Raw genomic sequence first — 17,412 nt, forward strand, 5'->3', positions numbered from 1 at the left:
TATCCCCAGGCACTAATCCTTCCTCCTTTTGCACATCCGCACTGCACTGGGATGGGACTTACTGGTTATGGGTAAAACTTTCAATAGCACCTAAGTCACTTTGGAGTATAAGCCCCACTTGGGTGCTTTTGAAAATGGGATTTAGGCTCTTTTGAAAGTTTTACCCTAATGTTGGTGGGAGTTAAGATATGATAATAATAATGCCTATTTGTTATACGGTGCTTTTCATCAGTAGATCTCAAAGCACTTCACAGTCTTTAATGTATTTATCCTCACAACACCCCTGCGAGGGAGGGAAGCATTATTATCCCCATTTTATGGATGGGGAACTGAGCCACAGAGTGAGCAAGAGGCTTGACCCAGGTCACACAGGAAGTCCACAGCAGAGCCAGATTTCCCATGTGCTAGGCCAGTGCCCTAAGCACTGGATCAGCCTTCTCCAGCTATATATACAGTACGGTCTGTCCCTATAACTTTCTTCGATCTCTCTCTCAAAGAAAATTATGGAGACAAGTTGAGCCATTAACAGGTTTTAGCAAAAAGAAAAGGCGTATTTGTGGCACCTTAGAGACGAACCAATTTATTTGAGCATAAGCTTTCGTGAGCTACAGCTCACTTCATCGGATGCATCGGATGTAGCTCACGAAAGCTTATGCTCAAATAAATTGGTTCGTCTCTAAGGTGCCACAAGTCCTCCTTTTCTTTTTGCGAATACAGACTAACACGGCTGCTACTCTGAAACCTAACAGGTTTTAGTTCCATGAGGGTCACAATATTTGATAGTTGTCAATGAAGTTGTGCCTGTTTATATCAGAATTGCATTTGGCCCATAATATGTTTCTATTATAAAAATGTTTAAGCAAATTAATACTTAGACAACTTAGAAAGTTCTACCAGTATAATTTGTCATGGTTTCTGCGGCACTGAACAATGCAGTGAGAAGACGGAACAAAATAGTTGATTTTACAGTGATTTTTTGCCTTTCAGGGATCTGTGATGATCTTGGTCCTGCTAAAAAAAGGAACCACTTACAGGGACTAGACTGATTTCTATTCTTATTGACTACATGCATCGGATGCAGTGAGCTGTAGCTCATGAAAGCTTATGCTCCAATAAATTTGTTCGTCTCTAAGGTGCCACAAGTCCTCCTTTTCTTTTTGAGTATGCAGACTAACATGGCTGCTACTCTGAAACCTGTTAAAACATTCAGTTTACAAAACAGAAAACTCAGTTTTTCTAAGGCCAACAGTTTGGTCTGAGACCATCTTTTGGGTAATAATGCATCCTAAAAGCAGTGTTTATATATATCTGATAGAGAATTGATAGCCAACCACTCAAAACTCTTGTCCGGTAATACTTTATCAAAAGACTGATGCTACTGTAACGCTGACAGACCCTGCTCATCAGCAGGCAGGATCAAACTGGGGACCTCTGGAGCTTAGTGCATGAGCCTCTTCCGCATGAGCTAAAAGCCAGCTGGCGCTTAGCTAAGGCTGCAGAGCAGACTCCTTTTATCACTCTCTCTAAGTGGTCTTGGTGCCACCAGATGGGACAGAACACCACACCCAGGAGGCGTCTGGGGTTACATACTTTCCCTAGCTGAGGAAGTTGGTTCTGAGCTTCAGAGACTACCCAGTTGAAATCCCGGACAAGCTCCCACTTGTAATGCCAACAGACCCCGGTCATTGGCAGGCGGGATTGAATTGAGGACCTCCGGAGTTTAGTGCATGAGTTTCTTCCACATGAGCTAAAAGCCAACTGGCTCTTAGCTAAGGCTGTAGAGCAGACTCATTTTAACTCTCTCTAAGTGATCTCGGTGCCACTAGGTGGGACAGAACACCACACCCAGGAGGTGTGTGGGTTACACTACCACAAATAAAAGTGACAAACCCCTCAAAATTAAACAGGTTAAACAAATAACAGGATAACAGCTGTATAAACATTCCCATTCAGACTCTCCATATGGTCCAGACTATCTGTGTAAAGCTCTCTCTATATAAGGTCCAGACTCTCTTTCTAAGCTCCAATCGTGCAGCAAACCAGCAATCAGACTTGCCAGTGTCCTGCTTCACAAGGGTGTAACATGCAGAGCTCGGATCAAAGTTATGCAAAACCTTCTGCCTTCAGCATTCACAGCTGCAGAAAAATGGTCAGAGCCTCCAAACATATAAGGCCTGATCCCATACTCTGATACCACAGTGATGTGTCCGGTATAAATAGTTTGATCAATGGCTACTTCTCGAATAAAACAATCGGTGGTTTCAATAAGCGTTTTGCAGTATTGCCCACCCTCAGAAGTCAAAAGTTATAAACTAGGCCACCCAAAATCATATCGGCTTTGAAAACATGATATTTGGGGGGAAAAAATGTGTCAGTCGTTTTATTTGCCTACTGGTTTTGGGACCTTCAGTGTTCATATTTTCAATCTTGTCTTTTGCATCCATGTGGATAGGATCTTTCATATTTAAAAAAGTAAGCCAAGATTCCCAAGTAATCACCTGTTTCCTGGAACTAGGGCTTTCAGAAAAACACCAAATATCGTGAGACATTGGTTTTGAGTGAGCAAGAACTGCAGGACTGAATCCGAAGAGATGATACTACTCTATATTTCATTATACCCTTGCTTCTACAATCCTGTATGCATCAATACTGAAATATCTGGAGAGTGTCTGTGTACATATACACACTTGTTTGCTTTTAAATAATTACACCCTTTACATCAGAATCTAGAGATCTATTTGATAAATATGGCTACCACGCAAGACCTTTTTATATAATAAACCTATAAAAAGACTGCCAGCTTCAGCACTTGCTTTGAATGGTCTGAACTTGTCAATCTGTGCACATCCAAAATCATTTCGATGTTTAACAAAATAATGTTCCCTACAAAAATAATCCCCCATTTTACAATAGGAACACTGCCCAGATTTGGGTCATTATGGAAGTATTGTTGTAACAAGGTTCTGCATTAATTTTATACATTTTTTCCGCATCATTCTAAGTCCATTACAAGTATATCTGATGGAAGTGTCACAAACTTCAGGAGAAATTTGAACATAAGCAGCAGAATTCAATGTTTGCAAACAACATACTGTATAGAACAGAAAGCCCCTAGCAGGCCCTGGGCCAGTTTGTTTACCTGCCACGTCCGCAGGTTCGGCCGATCGTGGCTCCCACTGGCCGCAGTTTGCCGCTCCAGGCCAATGGGGGCTGCAGGAAGGGCGGCCAGCACATCCCTCGGCCCACGCCGCTTCCCACAGCCCCCATTGGCCTGGAGCAGCGAATCGTGGCCAGTAGGAGCCGCAATCGGACGAACCTGCAGACGCGGCAGGTAAACAAACCGGCCCGGCCCACCAGGGGCTTTCCTTGAACAAGCGGCGCCCCTAGTTTGAGAACCACTGGTATAAAAGAAACAAAAGATTAAAAGAACGTGTTTACATACTATCAGAAACATCAGCTACCAGTGCTAACAATAAATAAAATAAAAAATAAATAAATTAAGGTACATACCTGAAAATCTGTTGAATATTTTCAGCTTTGATTTCCTTGAGAATCTCGTGGTAGAAATGAGGGACACTTGGTTCTGAAGGAGTGGGGGAAGGAGGACATTTTTTGTGTGCATAATATCCTAGTAAAATTCCAAAAATAAATAAAGTCAAAACAGTGCAAAATAGTTTAAATATCCGACAAAAGTTGCAGCGGTTGCTCTTTGGTGCTGGTCTCGTATAATGTGACACATAGTCTGGGTCTTCCTGAAGGCGCTGAAATCTTCCTTTAGGGGATACCGAGGGCTGAATAGGCTCGAGATCAATGTTGGTGTTTTGTGGATTTCCCGAATGGTGATCGACTGTACCATCCAGTCGGAAATGGTCAAAGCCAGGCTCCTCCAGCTCTTTTTCCATGTCCCATTCTAGTTCCAACGTGGTGGCCTGGAGGTCATCATTGTCAAGGTATTGAGAGTGCCCCTGTGTTCTCTGGTCTGCGTTCACTTTGTGATAAGCCATCTTTTTACCTATTAAAAAATGACAAAAAGCAGTGTTTGCTTTGTTGCCTATAGAAAGCATTTAAATATTCATGGGTGTCAGTTCTGTCTTCATATGCAATTGTGTGTGTCTCTCACCACTCTTAGAGAGATTTTGTGTGTCCATATTTAAAGGCAAAATTGAGTCCAAATGTTGCATTCTTCCTAAGCATTCCCTTCTTTAATTTTCTTCTCAGTGCCATTATACTGTCAGTATTTCTATTAGCATCTCCATGTGGTATTAAAAAAAAGTAATAATAACTGTCATCACATATTAAAAAGCATGAGAATGTCGGGAATATTTCAGTACTAACAAGGGAACATACAAGTTGTCTTTGTAGTTTTTTCTGCATTTTTAATTTGTATAGTTCTTTAATATAGCATTAATCCAGTGAGTACAAATGATATATTTTCAAAATTTCCAAAACAAATATTTAGCAGTACACTTCAATATCTTTTTGGAGCTTTTGAACATGGCGCATGTCAATTTTTGTATGCAGATTTCATTTAGCTTGACATCTAAATCAATCATGCTGCTGAAGTAAAATACAGTGTCTAATACAAAGGGGTCCTGGAACATGTCTAGGACTTGTAGGTCTTATGGATAGTACAACAAATAAATAAAAATAACGTTAAAGAAAATATAAATAAAATAGCTTTATTCGTCTGACTGCAAAGGCAAGGGAATGTTTGATTAAAGTTTGAAATTTGAGGGTGACACTCAACTTTACTTACACATCAATAAAAGGCTTCCATTTGGATAGACTGTTCTATTATTTACAGGTATTAAAATGCATAGTTTCTGAATGACTGATGAATTTACTTAGAAAGTGTCCCAGCTGCTTTGCTCCAGTTAGTTTTTCCATTTTAATGAATCAAAATTACTGCCAAGTTGGGATTCTTACCTAAAGCATTTACTTAATAGTAAAACATAACTCTAGCAATTCTAGACATTTCTACTGTGTGAGCCTTCTAAGTGGAACTCTGACCTCTAATGCAAACATTCAAAGTCAATTCTCTACAAATCATTTTTAAACTGACTGCAGTGATGAGGCTCAGTTTTCATCCATACTTTGACAATAGACATTCCATCACATGAGCATCAGCAATTTAATGCTTTTCAAACATCAGACAGACTCATCAATTAGAATGAAATGCAGATACACATATTAACTCCTCACAATGATGGATATCTGAGTGACATCCGCACTGCTACCTTCCTTGTTACCCGTTAATAAATTTTCTTGATCTAAGACCTCGCTTCCAGATGGCATTTTCTGGGTCACATACTGGATGAACCCACTTTATATGACAAAATAGAAAAAGAGTTTAGCAATAATGTTTGAAAAGAATAAAAGACTACAAAACACGATTTACTGAAACAGCCTATCATACTTAAAAAAAATTGTCTTGCTCTATACAGTACCTAATTTACAAATCCTATTTCCCAACAGAACATCTGCCATTTCAATGTCCCTTTCCTAAAAACAGACACAGCAGATAGGCTTACAACAGCCAACAGGATACCCACCTTAAGGTAAACTATACAGTATTTTATAGCACATCTCCCACACACATTTTGCACCTGATCCTTCCATCCCTGCTCAGACAAAACTCCCACTGACTTCAGGGGAAGTAGATACAGATGCTAAGATATGACCCAGAACAACATTTTAGATGGTCAAAGTTACAGTCAGATTAGCGGCCATTTAGAGGAGCTTAAGACCATCATAAGAACATAAGATTGGCCATACTGGGTCAGACCAAAGGTCTATCCAGCCCAGTATCCTGTTTGCCAACAGTGGCTGTCATAAATATAAAGGAAAGGGTAAACCCCTTTGAAATCCCTCCTGGCCAGGGGAAAGCTCCTCTCACCTATAAAGGGTTAAGAAGCTAAAGGTAACCTCGCTGGCACCTGACCAAAATGACCAATGAGGAGACAAGATACTTTCAAAAGCTGGGAGGAGGGAGAGAAACAAAGGGTCTGTGTCTGTCTGTATGCTGGTTTCTGCCAGGGATAGACCAGGAATGGAGCCTTAGAACTTTAGTAAGTAATCTAGCTAGGTATTTGTTAGATTATGATTTCTTTAAATGGCTGAGAAAAGAATTGTGCTGAATAGAATAACTATTTCTGTCTGTGTATCTTTTTTGTAACTTAAGGTTTTGCCTAGAGGGGTTCTCTATGTTTTTGAATCTAATTACCCTGTAAGATATCTACCATCCTGATTTTACAGGGGGGATTTCTTTATTTCTATTTACTTCTATTTTTTTATTAAAAGTCTTCTTGTAAAACACTGAATGCTTTTTCATTGTTCTCAGATCCAAGGGTTTGGGTCTGTGGTCACCTATGCAAATTGGTGAGGCTTTTTATCCAACATTTCCCAGGAAAGGGGGGGGGTGCAAGTGTTGGGAGGATTGTTCATTGTTCTTAAGATCCAAGGGTCTGGGTCTGTAGTCACCTAGGCAAATTGGTGAGGCTTTTTACCAAACCTTGTCCAGGAAGTGGGGTGCAAGGTTTTGGGAAGTATTTTGGGGGGAAGGACGCGTCCAAACAGCTCTTCCCCAGTAACCAGTATTAGTTTGGTGGTGGTAGCGGCCAGTCCAAGGATAACGGGTGTAATATTTTGTACCTTGGGGAAGTTTTTGACCTAAGCTGGTAAAGATAAGCTTAGGAGGTTTTTCATGCAGGTCCCCACATCTGTACCCTAGAGTTCAGAGTGGGGGAGGAACCTTGACAGTGGCAATGCCAGGTGCTCCAGAGGGAATGAACCTAACAGGTAAGTGATCAAGTGATCTCTCTCTCCTGCCATCCAGCTCCACCCTCTGACAAACAGAGGCTAGGGACACCATTCCTTACCCATCCTGGCTAATAGCCATTAATGGACTTAACCTCCATGAATTTATCCAGTTCTCTTTTAAACCCTGTTATAGTCCTAGCCTTCACAACCTCCTCAGGCAAGGAGTTCCACAGGTTGACTGTGCACTGAGTGAAGAAGAACTTCCTTTTATTTGTTTTAAACCTGCTGCCCATTAATTTCATTTGGTGGTCCCTAGTTCTTATATTATGGGAACAAGTAAATAACTTTTCCTTTTTCACTTTCTCCACACCACTCATGATTTTATATACCTCTATCATATCCCCCCTTAGTCTCCTCTTTTCCAAGATGAAAAGTCCTAGCCTCTTTAATCTCTCCTCATATTGGACCCATTCCAAAGCCCTAATCATTTTACAAAAAGAAAAGGAGTACTTGTGGCACCTTAGAGACTAACCAATTTATTTGAGCATGAGCTTTCGTGAGCTACAGCTGTAGCTCAAATAAATTGGTTAGTCTCTAAGGTGCTCAAAAAAATTGGTTAGTCTCTAAGGTGCCACAAGTACTCCTTTTCTTTTTGCGAATACAGACTAACACGGCTGTTACTCTGAAACTAATCATTTTAGTTGCCCTTCTCTGAACCTTTTCTAATGCCAGTATACCTTTTTTGAGATGAGGAGACCACATCTGTACGCAGTATTCAAGATGTGGACGTACCATGGATTTATATAAGGGCAATAAGATATTCTCCATCTTATTCTCTATCCATTTTTTAATGATTCCTAACATCCTGTTTGCTTTTTTGACTGCCGCTGCACACTGTGCGGACATCTACAGCGAACTATCCACGATGACTCCAAGATTTCTTTCCTGATTAGTTGTAGCTAAATTAGCCCCCATTATATTGTATGTATAGTTGGGGTTATTTTTTCCAATGTGCATTACTTTACATTTATCCACACTAAATTTCATTTGCCATTTTGTTGCCCAATCGTCCTTGAAAGGGATCAGCAGTCTTCCCAACTTTCAAGGCTGAAAGTCCATTGCCAGTTTTACCTAAGGCTACTGCAGTATCTGCATCATTCACTTGTATTTCTCAGTTGCCAGTGTACTACTCAGTTAGTTACTACAAGGGAATAACTTTAATATTGCAAATATACGGGTTATCGAACTGCAAACATTTGGACCATGATTTACTCATAGACTTAGCTTTACACTTAGAAGTAGCCCCACTGAACTTCTTAAATGACTGGAACAACTTTAGATCAGAAAAAAATAAGTCTGTGAAAATCTGGTTTGTTTTTAAAGGAATATAAACACAAAACTTACATTTAATTAACCTTTCAAAAGAAACTGACACAATTCAGAGCTCAAATAAACATGCCTGTCTTAACTCATTCACTTTTGCTGGGATGGGACATTGTGCTGTTTTATTTTAACAATGACCTTGTGTGATGTTCTTGAAAATCTTGCCATTGATCTTAGATAGGCAAGGGCTTGATTCTGCAAGGTTCTGAGTACTGTACCCTACATCTAGCAAAGCATGTAGGCATGTGTTTAAAATTATGCACGTGAATCAGTGCTTTGCAAAACAACATCCAGAATCCCAAGAAGGCCCTGATCCTGCAAAGACTCACACGCACATTTAGTTTTATGCACATGAGTAGCCTCACTGTGTCTCATGCTCTTTTGTTAGGGATGGGACTGGGTTGCATATTATCAATATACTGTGGTCTCCGTTAAAAACAGTCAGCCCTTATGGACAGCTACCAAACCACATTATCTTTGCAGACCTGTATTTTATTGATTTCTCTGAAAATTAATTTAAATGTCAGCTTTTGTATATATGGTCCTTTAAACACAAACCAAAACATTCATGTGGGTGTTTAAAAAGCCATTTCAATCAATTAAAATTTCAGTATTCCCCAACAGGTAGAAAAGGAAATAACTACAGTATGTCAGATCGTGTGGTGTGACAACTGTCACTAGGTGCTAACTTTTTATGGTGGCCACTGTATATTGGCAGTATGCAATTAGTGTATGCATTTATGACATTTAAAATGCATGTTTCAATTGAATTTATATTAATAAACATCATTTATAGATCTATTTAAGCGCACCATAAAAATTTCTTTAAATTGTTGTTACTCTGCATAAAAAGTAACCCCTTTTTTTGAAATTTAATAGCTCAGCCATTTTATTTTTACTCAAAATACCACAACCAGTTAGACCACTTACTAGATCAGGGATCGGCAACCTTTGGCATGCGGCCTGTCAGGGAAATCTGCTGGCGGGCCAGGCCAGTTTCTTTACCTGCAGCGTCCACAGGTTTGACCGATTGCAGCTCCCAGTAGCCACGGTTTGCCATTCCAAGCCAATGGGGGCTGCGGGAAGTGGCGGCCAGCACATCCCTCGGCCCACACTGCTTCCCGCAGCCCCCATTGGCCTGGAATGGCGAACCTGCTCTACCTCCATTCTGCCATATATTTCATGTTATAGCAGTCTCGGATGATGACCTAGCACATGTTGTTCATTTTAAGAACACTGTCACTGCAGATTTGACAAAACGTAAAGTTACCAATATGAAATTTCTAAAGCACTCGACCCAAGGTTTAAGAATCTGAAGGACAAAATCTGTGAGGGACAAGGTATGGAGCATGCTTTCAGAAGTCTAAAAAGACCAACACACTGATGCGGAGCCTACAGAACCTGAACCAGCAAAAAAGAAAATCAATTGTCTGCTGGCATCTGATTCAGATGATGAAAATGAACATGCGTCAGTCCACACTGCTTTGGATTCTTATCGAGCAGAACCCATCATCAGCATGGATGCATGTCCCCTGGAATGGTGGTTGAAGCATGAAGGGACATATGAATCTTTAGCGCATCTGGCATGTAAATGTCTTGCAATGCCAGCTAATGACTTCAACAGGAGCAGAAGTAGGCCAAGGATAAAATTTTCAAAAGTGCCTAAGTGACATAGGATCCTAGGTGCCATTTTCTAAAGTAACATAGGCACAGTGATAGAAGCAGAGTACTTGAATACTGTATATTGACCTAGCTATTGGAATTTTTACCACATGAATATATTGGTTTAATTGAACAGCGGGCTAATAAGAAAAAAATCAGGAAGGAAAAATAGCTCAGAATAAGCCATTCTCAGCAAACACTTGAGGGTTGTTACAGGACAATGGCAGAGCCATTGGCTCTGAGGAGTTCTGTTCAACCCACTGAACTGTTTTTTAACAAGAAGAGCCAGACTCCTCCCCTCCCCTGAACTGACAAGAACAAAAACTCAAGTTGAATAAAAAGAGATTATTTCCAGAGGGATGGTAGTTACGGTGGAGGTTTTTGGGGAAACCAGACTGATACAGGCTCTCACTGGGGTGCCTGAGGAAACTAGGCCTGCTTAGGTGCCCTTCAGAAGATGGTAAGCCTTTAGGTAAGACAGACATCCATGTAGCCTGTCTGCTTTAAAATCCTTTCTTGAAATACTTTGTTGTACCGTGAAAATAAATAAAATGTGGGTTTAAAAGGTTGGCTGGCAACTATGTATATTCACCACTAGTCACAAACTCCCACAGGAAAGTATCACAGGTGCTGAACCCAGCTGGACTTGTTTAGGAAGCATGGTGGATCCACAGGGCCTAATCTAAGGGTGGGACAATTGTGTGATAACTGCACCTCTGTCCCCTTCCTTGATCTCTCTGAATGGAACCCTTCAGGCCTCATGCCTTTACTTCTTCTGGAGGTGCAGCAATCTCTCTGTGCCCATGACAGGATCCTAGGATCCTAAGATTGACTTTCTGTAAGATTTAGGCTAAATGCCTAAAATTACTTTTGAAAATGGGACTTCATCTCCTAAATCAATTAGGTATTGCTAAAATTTTTACCCCAAATCAGAATGATAGGCACAAGTAGAGGTGATGCATCGGGGGGTGGGGAGGATATGGGTCCTATCCTCCCACCCCCAGATTGCTCAGTCACATGGTGAGCTGGCAAGGTGCAAGCAGCATCAGGCAGAGAGAGCAAGAGACAGGAAGAACAGCTGGGAGCTGCAGGAAAGGGGAACGGGGGAGGTGCTGCTTTCCAGGAGGAGGGATTTGGCTGGGGGAGCGTGATTTGAGCTGTTCCGGGGCTGTGTCTCCCACTATCAGCAGGCATAGGTCGTCTCTGGGCACAAGGCAATAGAAAATTAGGCCTTCCTCAAATTCCAAAAGCTCAGGGCCAGATGTTCAATTCCTCAGCACCCACAACTGAGGCCAGATATTTAAGAGAGCTCAACTCCTACATACATATCTTTATAAGGGCCAAATTTTCAAACATGACTAGCACCCAGGAGTTCCCATTCTGACACCTATGGCTACACGTTCTAGAACAGCTCGACACCCAACCTGTCCACTTTTTATTTTCATGCCTAAAATGGGAGGTGAATCCCATTTGTGGGTGCTGAGCTCTTTTGAAAACCTGGCCCTTAGAACCTACTCTGAAGACAGTTGGATTTGCATAGGTGCAGCTAAGGGCAAAATTTGGCCAGAAGACCCTTTATAACTGGTAGTGGTGCACAAGATGAGAAGAATGACTTGATTCTTAGAGCTTAGGATGAGATAACAGGGCTGGTACTTAGTGGGGAAAATCTATTTATTTCTAAACGGAGCAAATTTGATATGGAAATCAACGTGAGGCACAATGAATATAAAGCCCCATGGCTCTTTTACAAAGCCATGTTTTAGAGTAGAAACTTTTAAACTCACTGATATCTGTAAAGTGCTTTCAGATATTTAGACATAAGATGTTATTATCGCATGGTGTACTGACTCCCTGTGCAAAAATAAGTCACCACTAAAAAAATGAAAACTTACAGGTTTTTTTATAACATACAGTCTATAAAATCTCATTCTCAATTGTTTGCTCAGTGGGATTTAATTGAGTTTTATCAATTTCAACCCTGAAGTGGGACCTCTAGAAATAATAGATTATAGAACTGAAGAAGGCAAGATTTACAATTGGGCTATATTGGTGTTTTGCTATATTTTGATAGATTGCCTTAATCGTTTTATGCATGGCTTATGAGAGAAAATAGACTAACATAATGTTATGCTTTTTTGAACTATTTACATAATTTTCTGCTTTTTTAAAAAAATATTTGTATCTGAAGAATTCAGAGAACAAACAAGTTTATTTCACCATTGTACAAAGTGTACTTTCTGGGTGAATTCCAAGATGTTAAAGCTCAAGTATAGTAAGTTGCCATGACAACTGCGGCAGCAAACTATACAGTATGTTTATGAACATACATTTACTGAGACATATATACACATGACCAGACTCACTGACACACCATAATTATTGCTAATTAATCTATCCAGTCACATATATAGGACAAAATTCTGCTCGCAGAAAATGAAAGAATATGCTAATTTAAGTCAACTGGGCTATTCCAACCCATAGAAAAACCAGAGGGAAAGCAGAATCATTGTGTGTATGATGTACAGTACAAGATGGTTTCCAAATACCAGTCAGTAAAGCCTTCAAGCTACAACCACTTCTTCTTGGAACTCAATACAAAGGCGAAAATTACTATAAGGTATCATATTGCAGAGTTTGGGCTCCTACAGCTATGGGCTAACAGTGTAGTAGTAATCGGTCTAGTAACCTTTGACCTTCTTTTCTGAGTCTCTTCTGAAATAAGCTGTCAAATCTCAGAAATGCCCAAGTTTGATCATTTGGGTCTGCCTAGAGGTGTAATTTTGCATGGTGTACAATTCCTGTGAATTCATCACAATGTATTATGTCACACATACTCAACGTGGTGTGACATTCAGCCTCCTGAATGTTCTAATGTGCAAATGCTGAACTGAGCTTTATTGCTTCACTTTAAAAACAAAAACGCACATGAATTAACTCAACCCAAATAGTCAGTGAATGTATATGTATAATACAAATGTATCCCTCTTTTCTGTTTCTCATTTCTTGATAGATCTGCAGTGCCCTGGATACACAGCCCCCCATATTAGACACTAATCTGTTCAGTCTCTCTGTTAGCATCTTACCTAAAATCCAGTATGTTTGTATTCATAAGACATCTAGTATATTTGTATTTCCAAACACACTTAGGTCCATATGATGGAGTAAATCTAAATTTAAAGCTATGTATCTCAGCTGCATATGTGCTTTTGTTAATTTCTTAATGGGTCTTTTTCCTCTTTATTTTGAAGTCAATACTTAGTATTACATCACATAAACAAAAACTGCTGTAGCTGGCACTGAAGTTTTTCCAACACACCCAATTGTGACCTTGACCTTGGGACAGCAGATAAACCTTCTGTCCTTGGGTGTGTGGCTGGAGGTGAAGACGCAATGCTAATTCATTTGATAAACCGTGTTTGTTTCTTCTGACTTTATAAAACATTCTCAGCCATTCTTCTATGTATCTGCTGAGATGAATGAGGATGGGGTATTATACTAAATAGAACAGGAAAAGCTGCCACTAGAAGGTAATTTCCATCCTCAACTACTCATGCCACCTTTCCATTCTGTAGTGATCCATGTTTTTACTCATTGGAAGTTAACGCTTATGCTGTTTCAAGTAAAACAACTTCAATGTTCTACTGCACGTGTTTCATTTTCTGAATCTATAGGATTACCACCAGGGATTGAACTGCAAACATCCAGCATTAAGAACATCGGCCTGTGTATTGAGTTAAAGGATTATCTTCTTAACTTTTAGCTAGTAGACTCATATCCTATGTGGAACTGCCCATAGAAGGGGCACAATAAACTGAACAATCATTTACATGTGCATTTTACAGTTCAGCTCCTTTAACAGCAAAACTTTTCAATTGGTCTTCTTTACCTTTTAGACTAATTTTTAAAAGTGAGTAAGTTAGTTGTTTAAGCTTAAACTGTTTACTGTTTAGACCAGCCATTCTCAACTCTTCTGAACTACTGTACCCCTTTCAAGGGTCTGATTTGTCTTGCATACCCCCAAATTTCACCTCACTTAAAAACTGCCTGCTTACAAAATCAGACATAAAAATACAAAAGTGTCACCACTCACTGTTACTGAAAAATTGCTTACTTTCTCATTTTTACTGTATAATTATAAAATAAATAGATTGGAATATAAATATTGTACTTACATTTCGTTGTGATACTAGAGACTGTTTTTCACTTGTGAGCCTTGTCTGAAGCCCGAGCTCCAGGCAGTGGGACTGAAGCATGTAACTTAGCTTCGTGGGACCCTCTTTAGCATGGGGCTCCAAGCAATTGCCCTGTTTGCCACCCCTTAATGCCAGCTTTGCACCTGTGATCCCCCTAAACTCATCCCATGGCAACCCCCAGGTTGTGAATAACTGATCTACAGGAGTTGAGTTCCCCCTGGAAGACCTCTGTGTACCCACAGGGGTATGCAAACGCACAGGGTACACGTACCCCTGGTTGAGAACCACTGGTCTAGAGAGTACCTCCTTTTGTTTTAAAGAACACATTTGTGAACATAATTGAAGAAATTGTGCCCTAAAACTAGGAGAACAAAAAGGAATTTATACCAGGGTACTTCTTAGTAAGCTGAGTTAAAGCAGAACATCAATTGTTAACCTTCTATATGGTTAACCTAGATTTTGTGAGGTATTTCAGCAATAGCCATTTGAAAAAGCTTAATGCATTGAGAAATAGAAAAGAAGGCTGATGGTTTGTACTAAATCAGTAAAACACATACAAATGAAATGCAATTCAAACAAGATAATTTTGGACAGCATAAAAATATTTGACAATTGTAATATTTCACATAGATCATTAAACTTTGCCTGGATACCTCTCTGAAATTGGCAATTGAAAGCTAGTAGCATCAGTGTGAAGTTTATACATCGTCAGAATGTTCTTGGATGAGTTTCTCCATAACGACACTGGGAATCAGAACTCTGTTTTCTTTTTCTAATGTAAGTGCTTTAGTGCTACGCATTGGACATCTCTGACCTCTGTCTTTAAAGAGTACATACCATAATCAACAAAGGAAGGCTATGTTCTATTTTGTTAGACAATATAATGCAATTTTATGTTCTTTATTACTTTTACTATATTAGGAAGATTTAGTAATAGTACTATAAATTACATGGATTTATGTAGATCTAACATAGTTTGTATTTATTTTCCAGGAATACTAGATATACTATACAGAGGGCAGTGTTACATGGAAGAATAACTAATGAATCAAGATTCAGAAGATCCTGAAGTCTAATCCGGGGCTGTGTCACTGACTCACTATGTGACCTTGGACAAGTCATTTTAGCTTATTGTCTCAGTCTCCCAATTTGTAAAGTGAGGATAATAAAAAATGTATTCAATAACTTCCTAGGGGTATTATGAGGATTGATTAATGACCAATCGTTTGAACATTTAAAGCATTAAATATTACTATATTCTGTCATTAACCACCCAAATGGGCCTAAAATTACAGCCTCAAAACATTCAGTATTAATTGTGTGTTTTGTACCAACTGCAACTCCAGCAATCATTAATTCCAACAACTCAGCATGAGCATAACTGTGATATTTATTCAGGCAAAACGGTCACTGATTTACACACTATCAATTAAATCAATGGGAGTTTTGCCTGAGTAAGGACTATGGGATTGCAGCCCATTACTCTACCAATCAGCTCCCACGCCTGGAACTTTGAGCTTGTCCTCCTTTTCCCACCTGCCACAAGAGGCCACTCCCACTTGACTCAGAAATATTCCCAATTGTTCATTTGGTATCTTCTTTGTCCACTGGCTACTCTGTACTCACAGCTCCTTTTCAAGAAACCTATGAGCATCTTAAAATAATGCCCAAGGTCACAGGAAGCCTGTGAATTTAGTAAAGCAAACATTTGCGAAAGAAAGGCATTTTTATTTCTTACCCTTTTCAAGTCTTAGTTTGTATTTGTTATCAAATCAGTTGCAACAGCTAATCTCAGTGCAAAGGAAAACAATCAATCAGATAGCACTATATTTGGTATCAAAGTTAATCTGATTTCCTTAGTCATTTCAAAGATCTTCTATAGCAATGTTCTGTCCTTCCCTGCAGTCTGCAGAGATCTTCTACCTCAAACTCACCAAACCTACACCCGCCTATAAAACAAGGAAGCCCAGCTTTGAGCAAAACAGGTCTCCCAAAACCATTATCTTTTCCCTCCTATGCAATATTAAAACAAGTTTATTTGCAGGAAAATGAACCCTGTTTATAAACACAATTCTCATGATTCCCCGTGACAAAACCTCCATAGATAGTAAATATTAAATAGATGGATACTTCTGAATCTTCTTGTATTTCTGGATTATTAAGTAAATCCATTTATTGATATCTGAATACAGGGGATATTGTTGCAGAAATTTCCAAAACTTTCTCAATCCATTGTTAACTTCAAGCACTCGACAGCTGACTGTCCAGTGATATGCCACACACCCTCTATCCAGGCCCTCGCTAGTCATCCCCATCAATGATAACTCTCCACTATTCCTTCCTTGATAACTTTCTCTAGGTTATTTACATCTTTATATATGATGTGCACAGACAAGTTTGTGTCTGTTGATTTTCAACATCAAGGTCTGCATCGCTCTATTAATATTTCTAACATGAGCGTTCATCTGTTCTGTCCAGGAGATTCACAAGATCTTGAGCATCATTTCAGGACCGCCACATGTAAACCTTCTGATTCTGAATCCAAATCCTTCCTGCCATGTCACCCGTAACTTAGGGCATGAAAAAGGCTCTGCAGTCGCTGTATAACACAATCTTTGCTGGAATGGCTAACTTGCTGTGTTTCTAAACTTAACTTTTTTTATGCGCATGAGTTGTTGAAGACATAAGGGACCCAGCCCTGCTTCCATAGGCTTCAGTGAGAACAGGAACAGGCTCTCAGTATTTAAAATAAAACCTACTTCTTCACTTACACTAGATTTACAATGGAATAACTCCTTTATTTCAGTGGAGACAGTTGACTCCTTATTTACAACAGTGTAAGCGAAAGGAAAAGAGGCCCAAAATCTTGAGTGAAAAAGTTGTCTGAGCTGGTTAAATTAAAAACAAAACTACTAAATTTATAATTAAGTAGAATCAAGAAAGTGATATTAGGAAGCATTTTGTACATTTGGTTGCTGTAGTTTTAAGAATTACAACTTTTATTTGTTGCTTTTGTACAGCACACTTATCAACAGTATACACAGTATATGTATTTTACATACTCCGGTATATTTATAGTTTTTAGATGAATTAAAACTATTACAAAGCCTACCATGAACTATTTTAAGTACTCCTCACTGCTTATATATTTTATTTATGAACAGGGATATTATTAAAAATAAAAGATCTCCAATGGCACATAAAAGTTATGCTGTTATGAGATTAAATGTCAGGCAACTGGCATGAAAATGTAATATTCATTAAGTCATAAAATATAGACAACATTATCACAGGATATTTACACTGTCAACATGCAGCCTGAAACAACCATGTTTATTATAATAATGTAAATACAATGACTAAATAAGCCTCTAATTTCAAGTGTAATTGTTCCATTAAATAAATACAGTATTTT

General features: G+C 39.2%; 1 protein-coding gene across 4 annotated transcripts in view; it reads right to left on the minus strand.

Annotated features, from left to right (window-relative positions):
* The window catches only part of NAALADL2 (N-acetylated alpha-linked acidic dipeptidase like 2), a 920,300-nt gene that overhangs the window by 522,972 nt on the left and 379,916 nt on the right, over positions 1 to 17,412 (minus strand). For all 4 annotated transcript variants that reach the window (XM_073359348.2, XM_073359349.2, XM_073359350.2 and 1 more), the window contains one exon: positions 3,511 to 4,012. In XM_073359348.2, the coding sequence (XP_073215449.2) occupies positions 3,511 to 4,004 (494 nt within the window). In that variant the 5' untranslated portion in view covers positions 4,005 to 4,012. The remainder of the gene's footprint in view (positions 1 to 3,510; positions 4,013 to 17,412) is intronic.

This window comes from Lepidochelys kempii, chromosome 9 (assembly GCF_965140285.1).
Source record: "Lepidochelys kempii isolate rLepKem1 chromosome 9, rLepKem1.hap1, whole genome shotgun sequence".
In the NCBI taxonomy this organism is placed as follows: Eukaryota; Metazoa; Chordata; order Testudines; family Cheloniidae; genus Lepidochelys; species Lepidochelys kempii.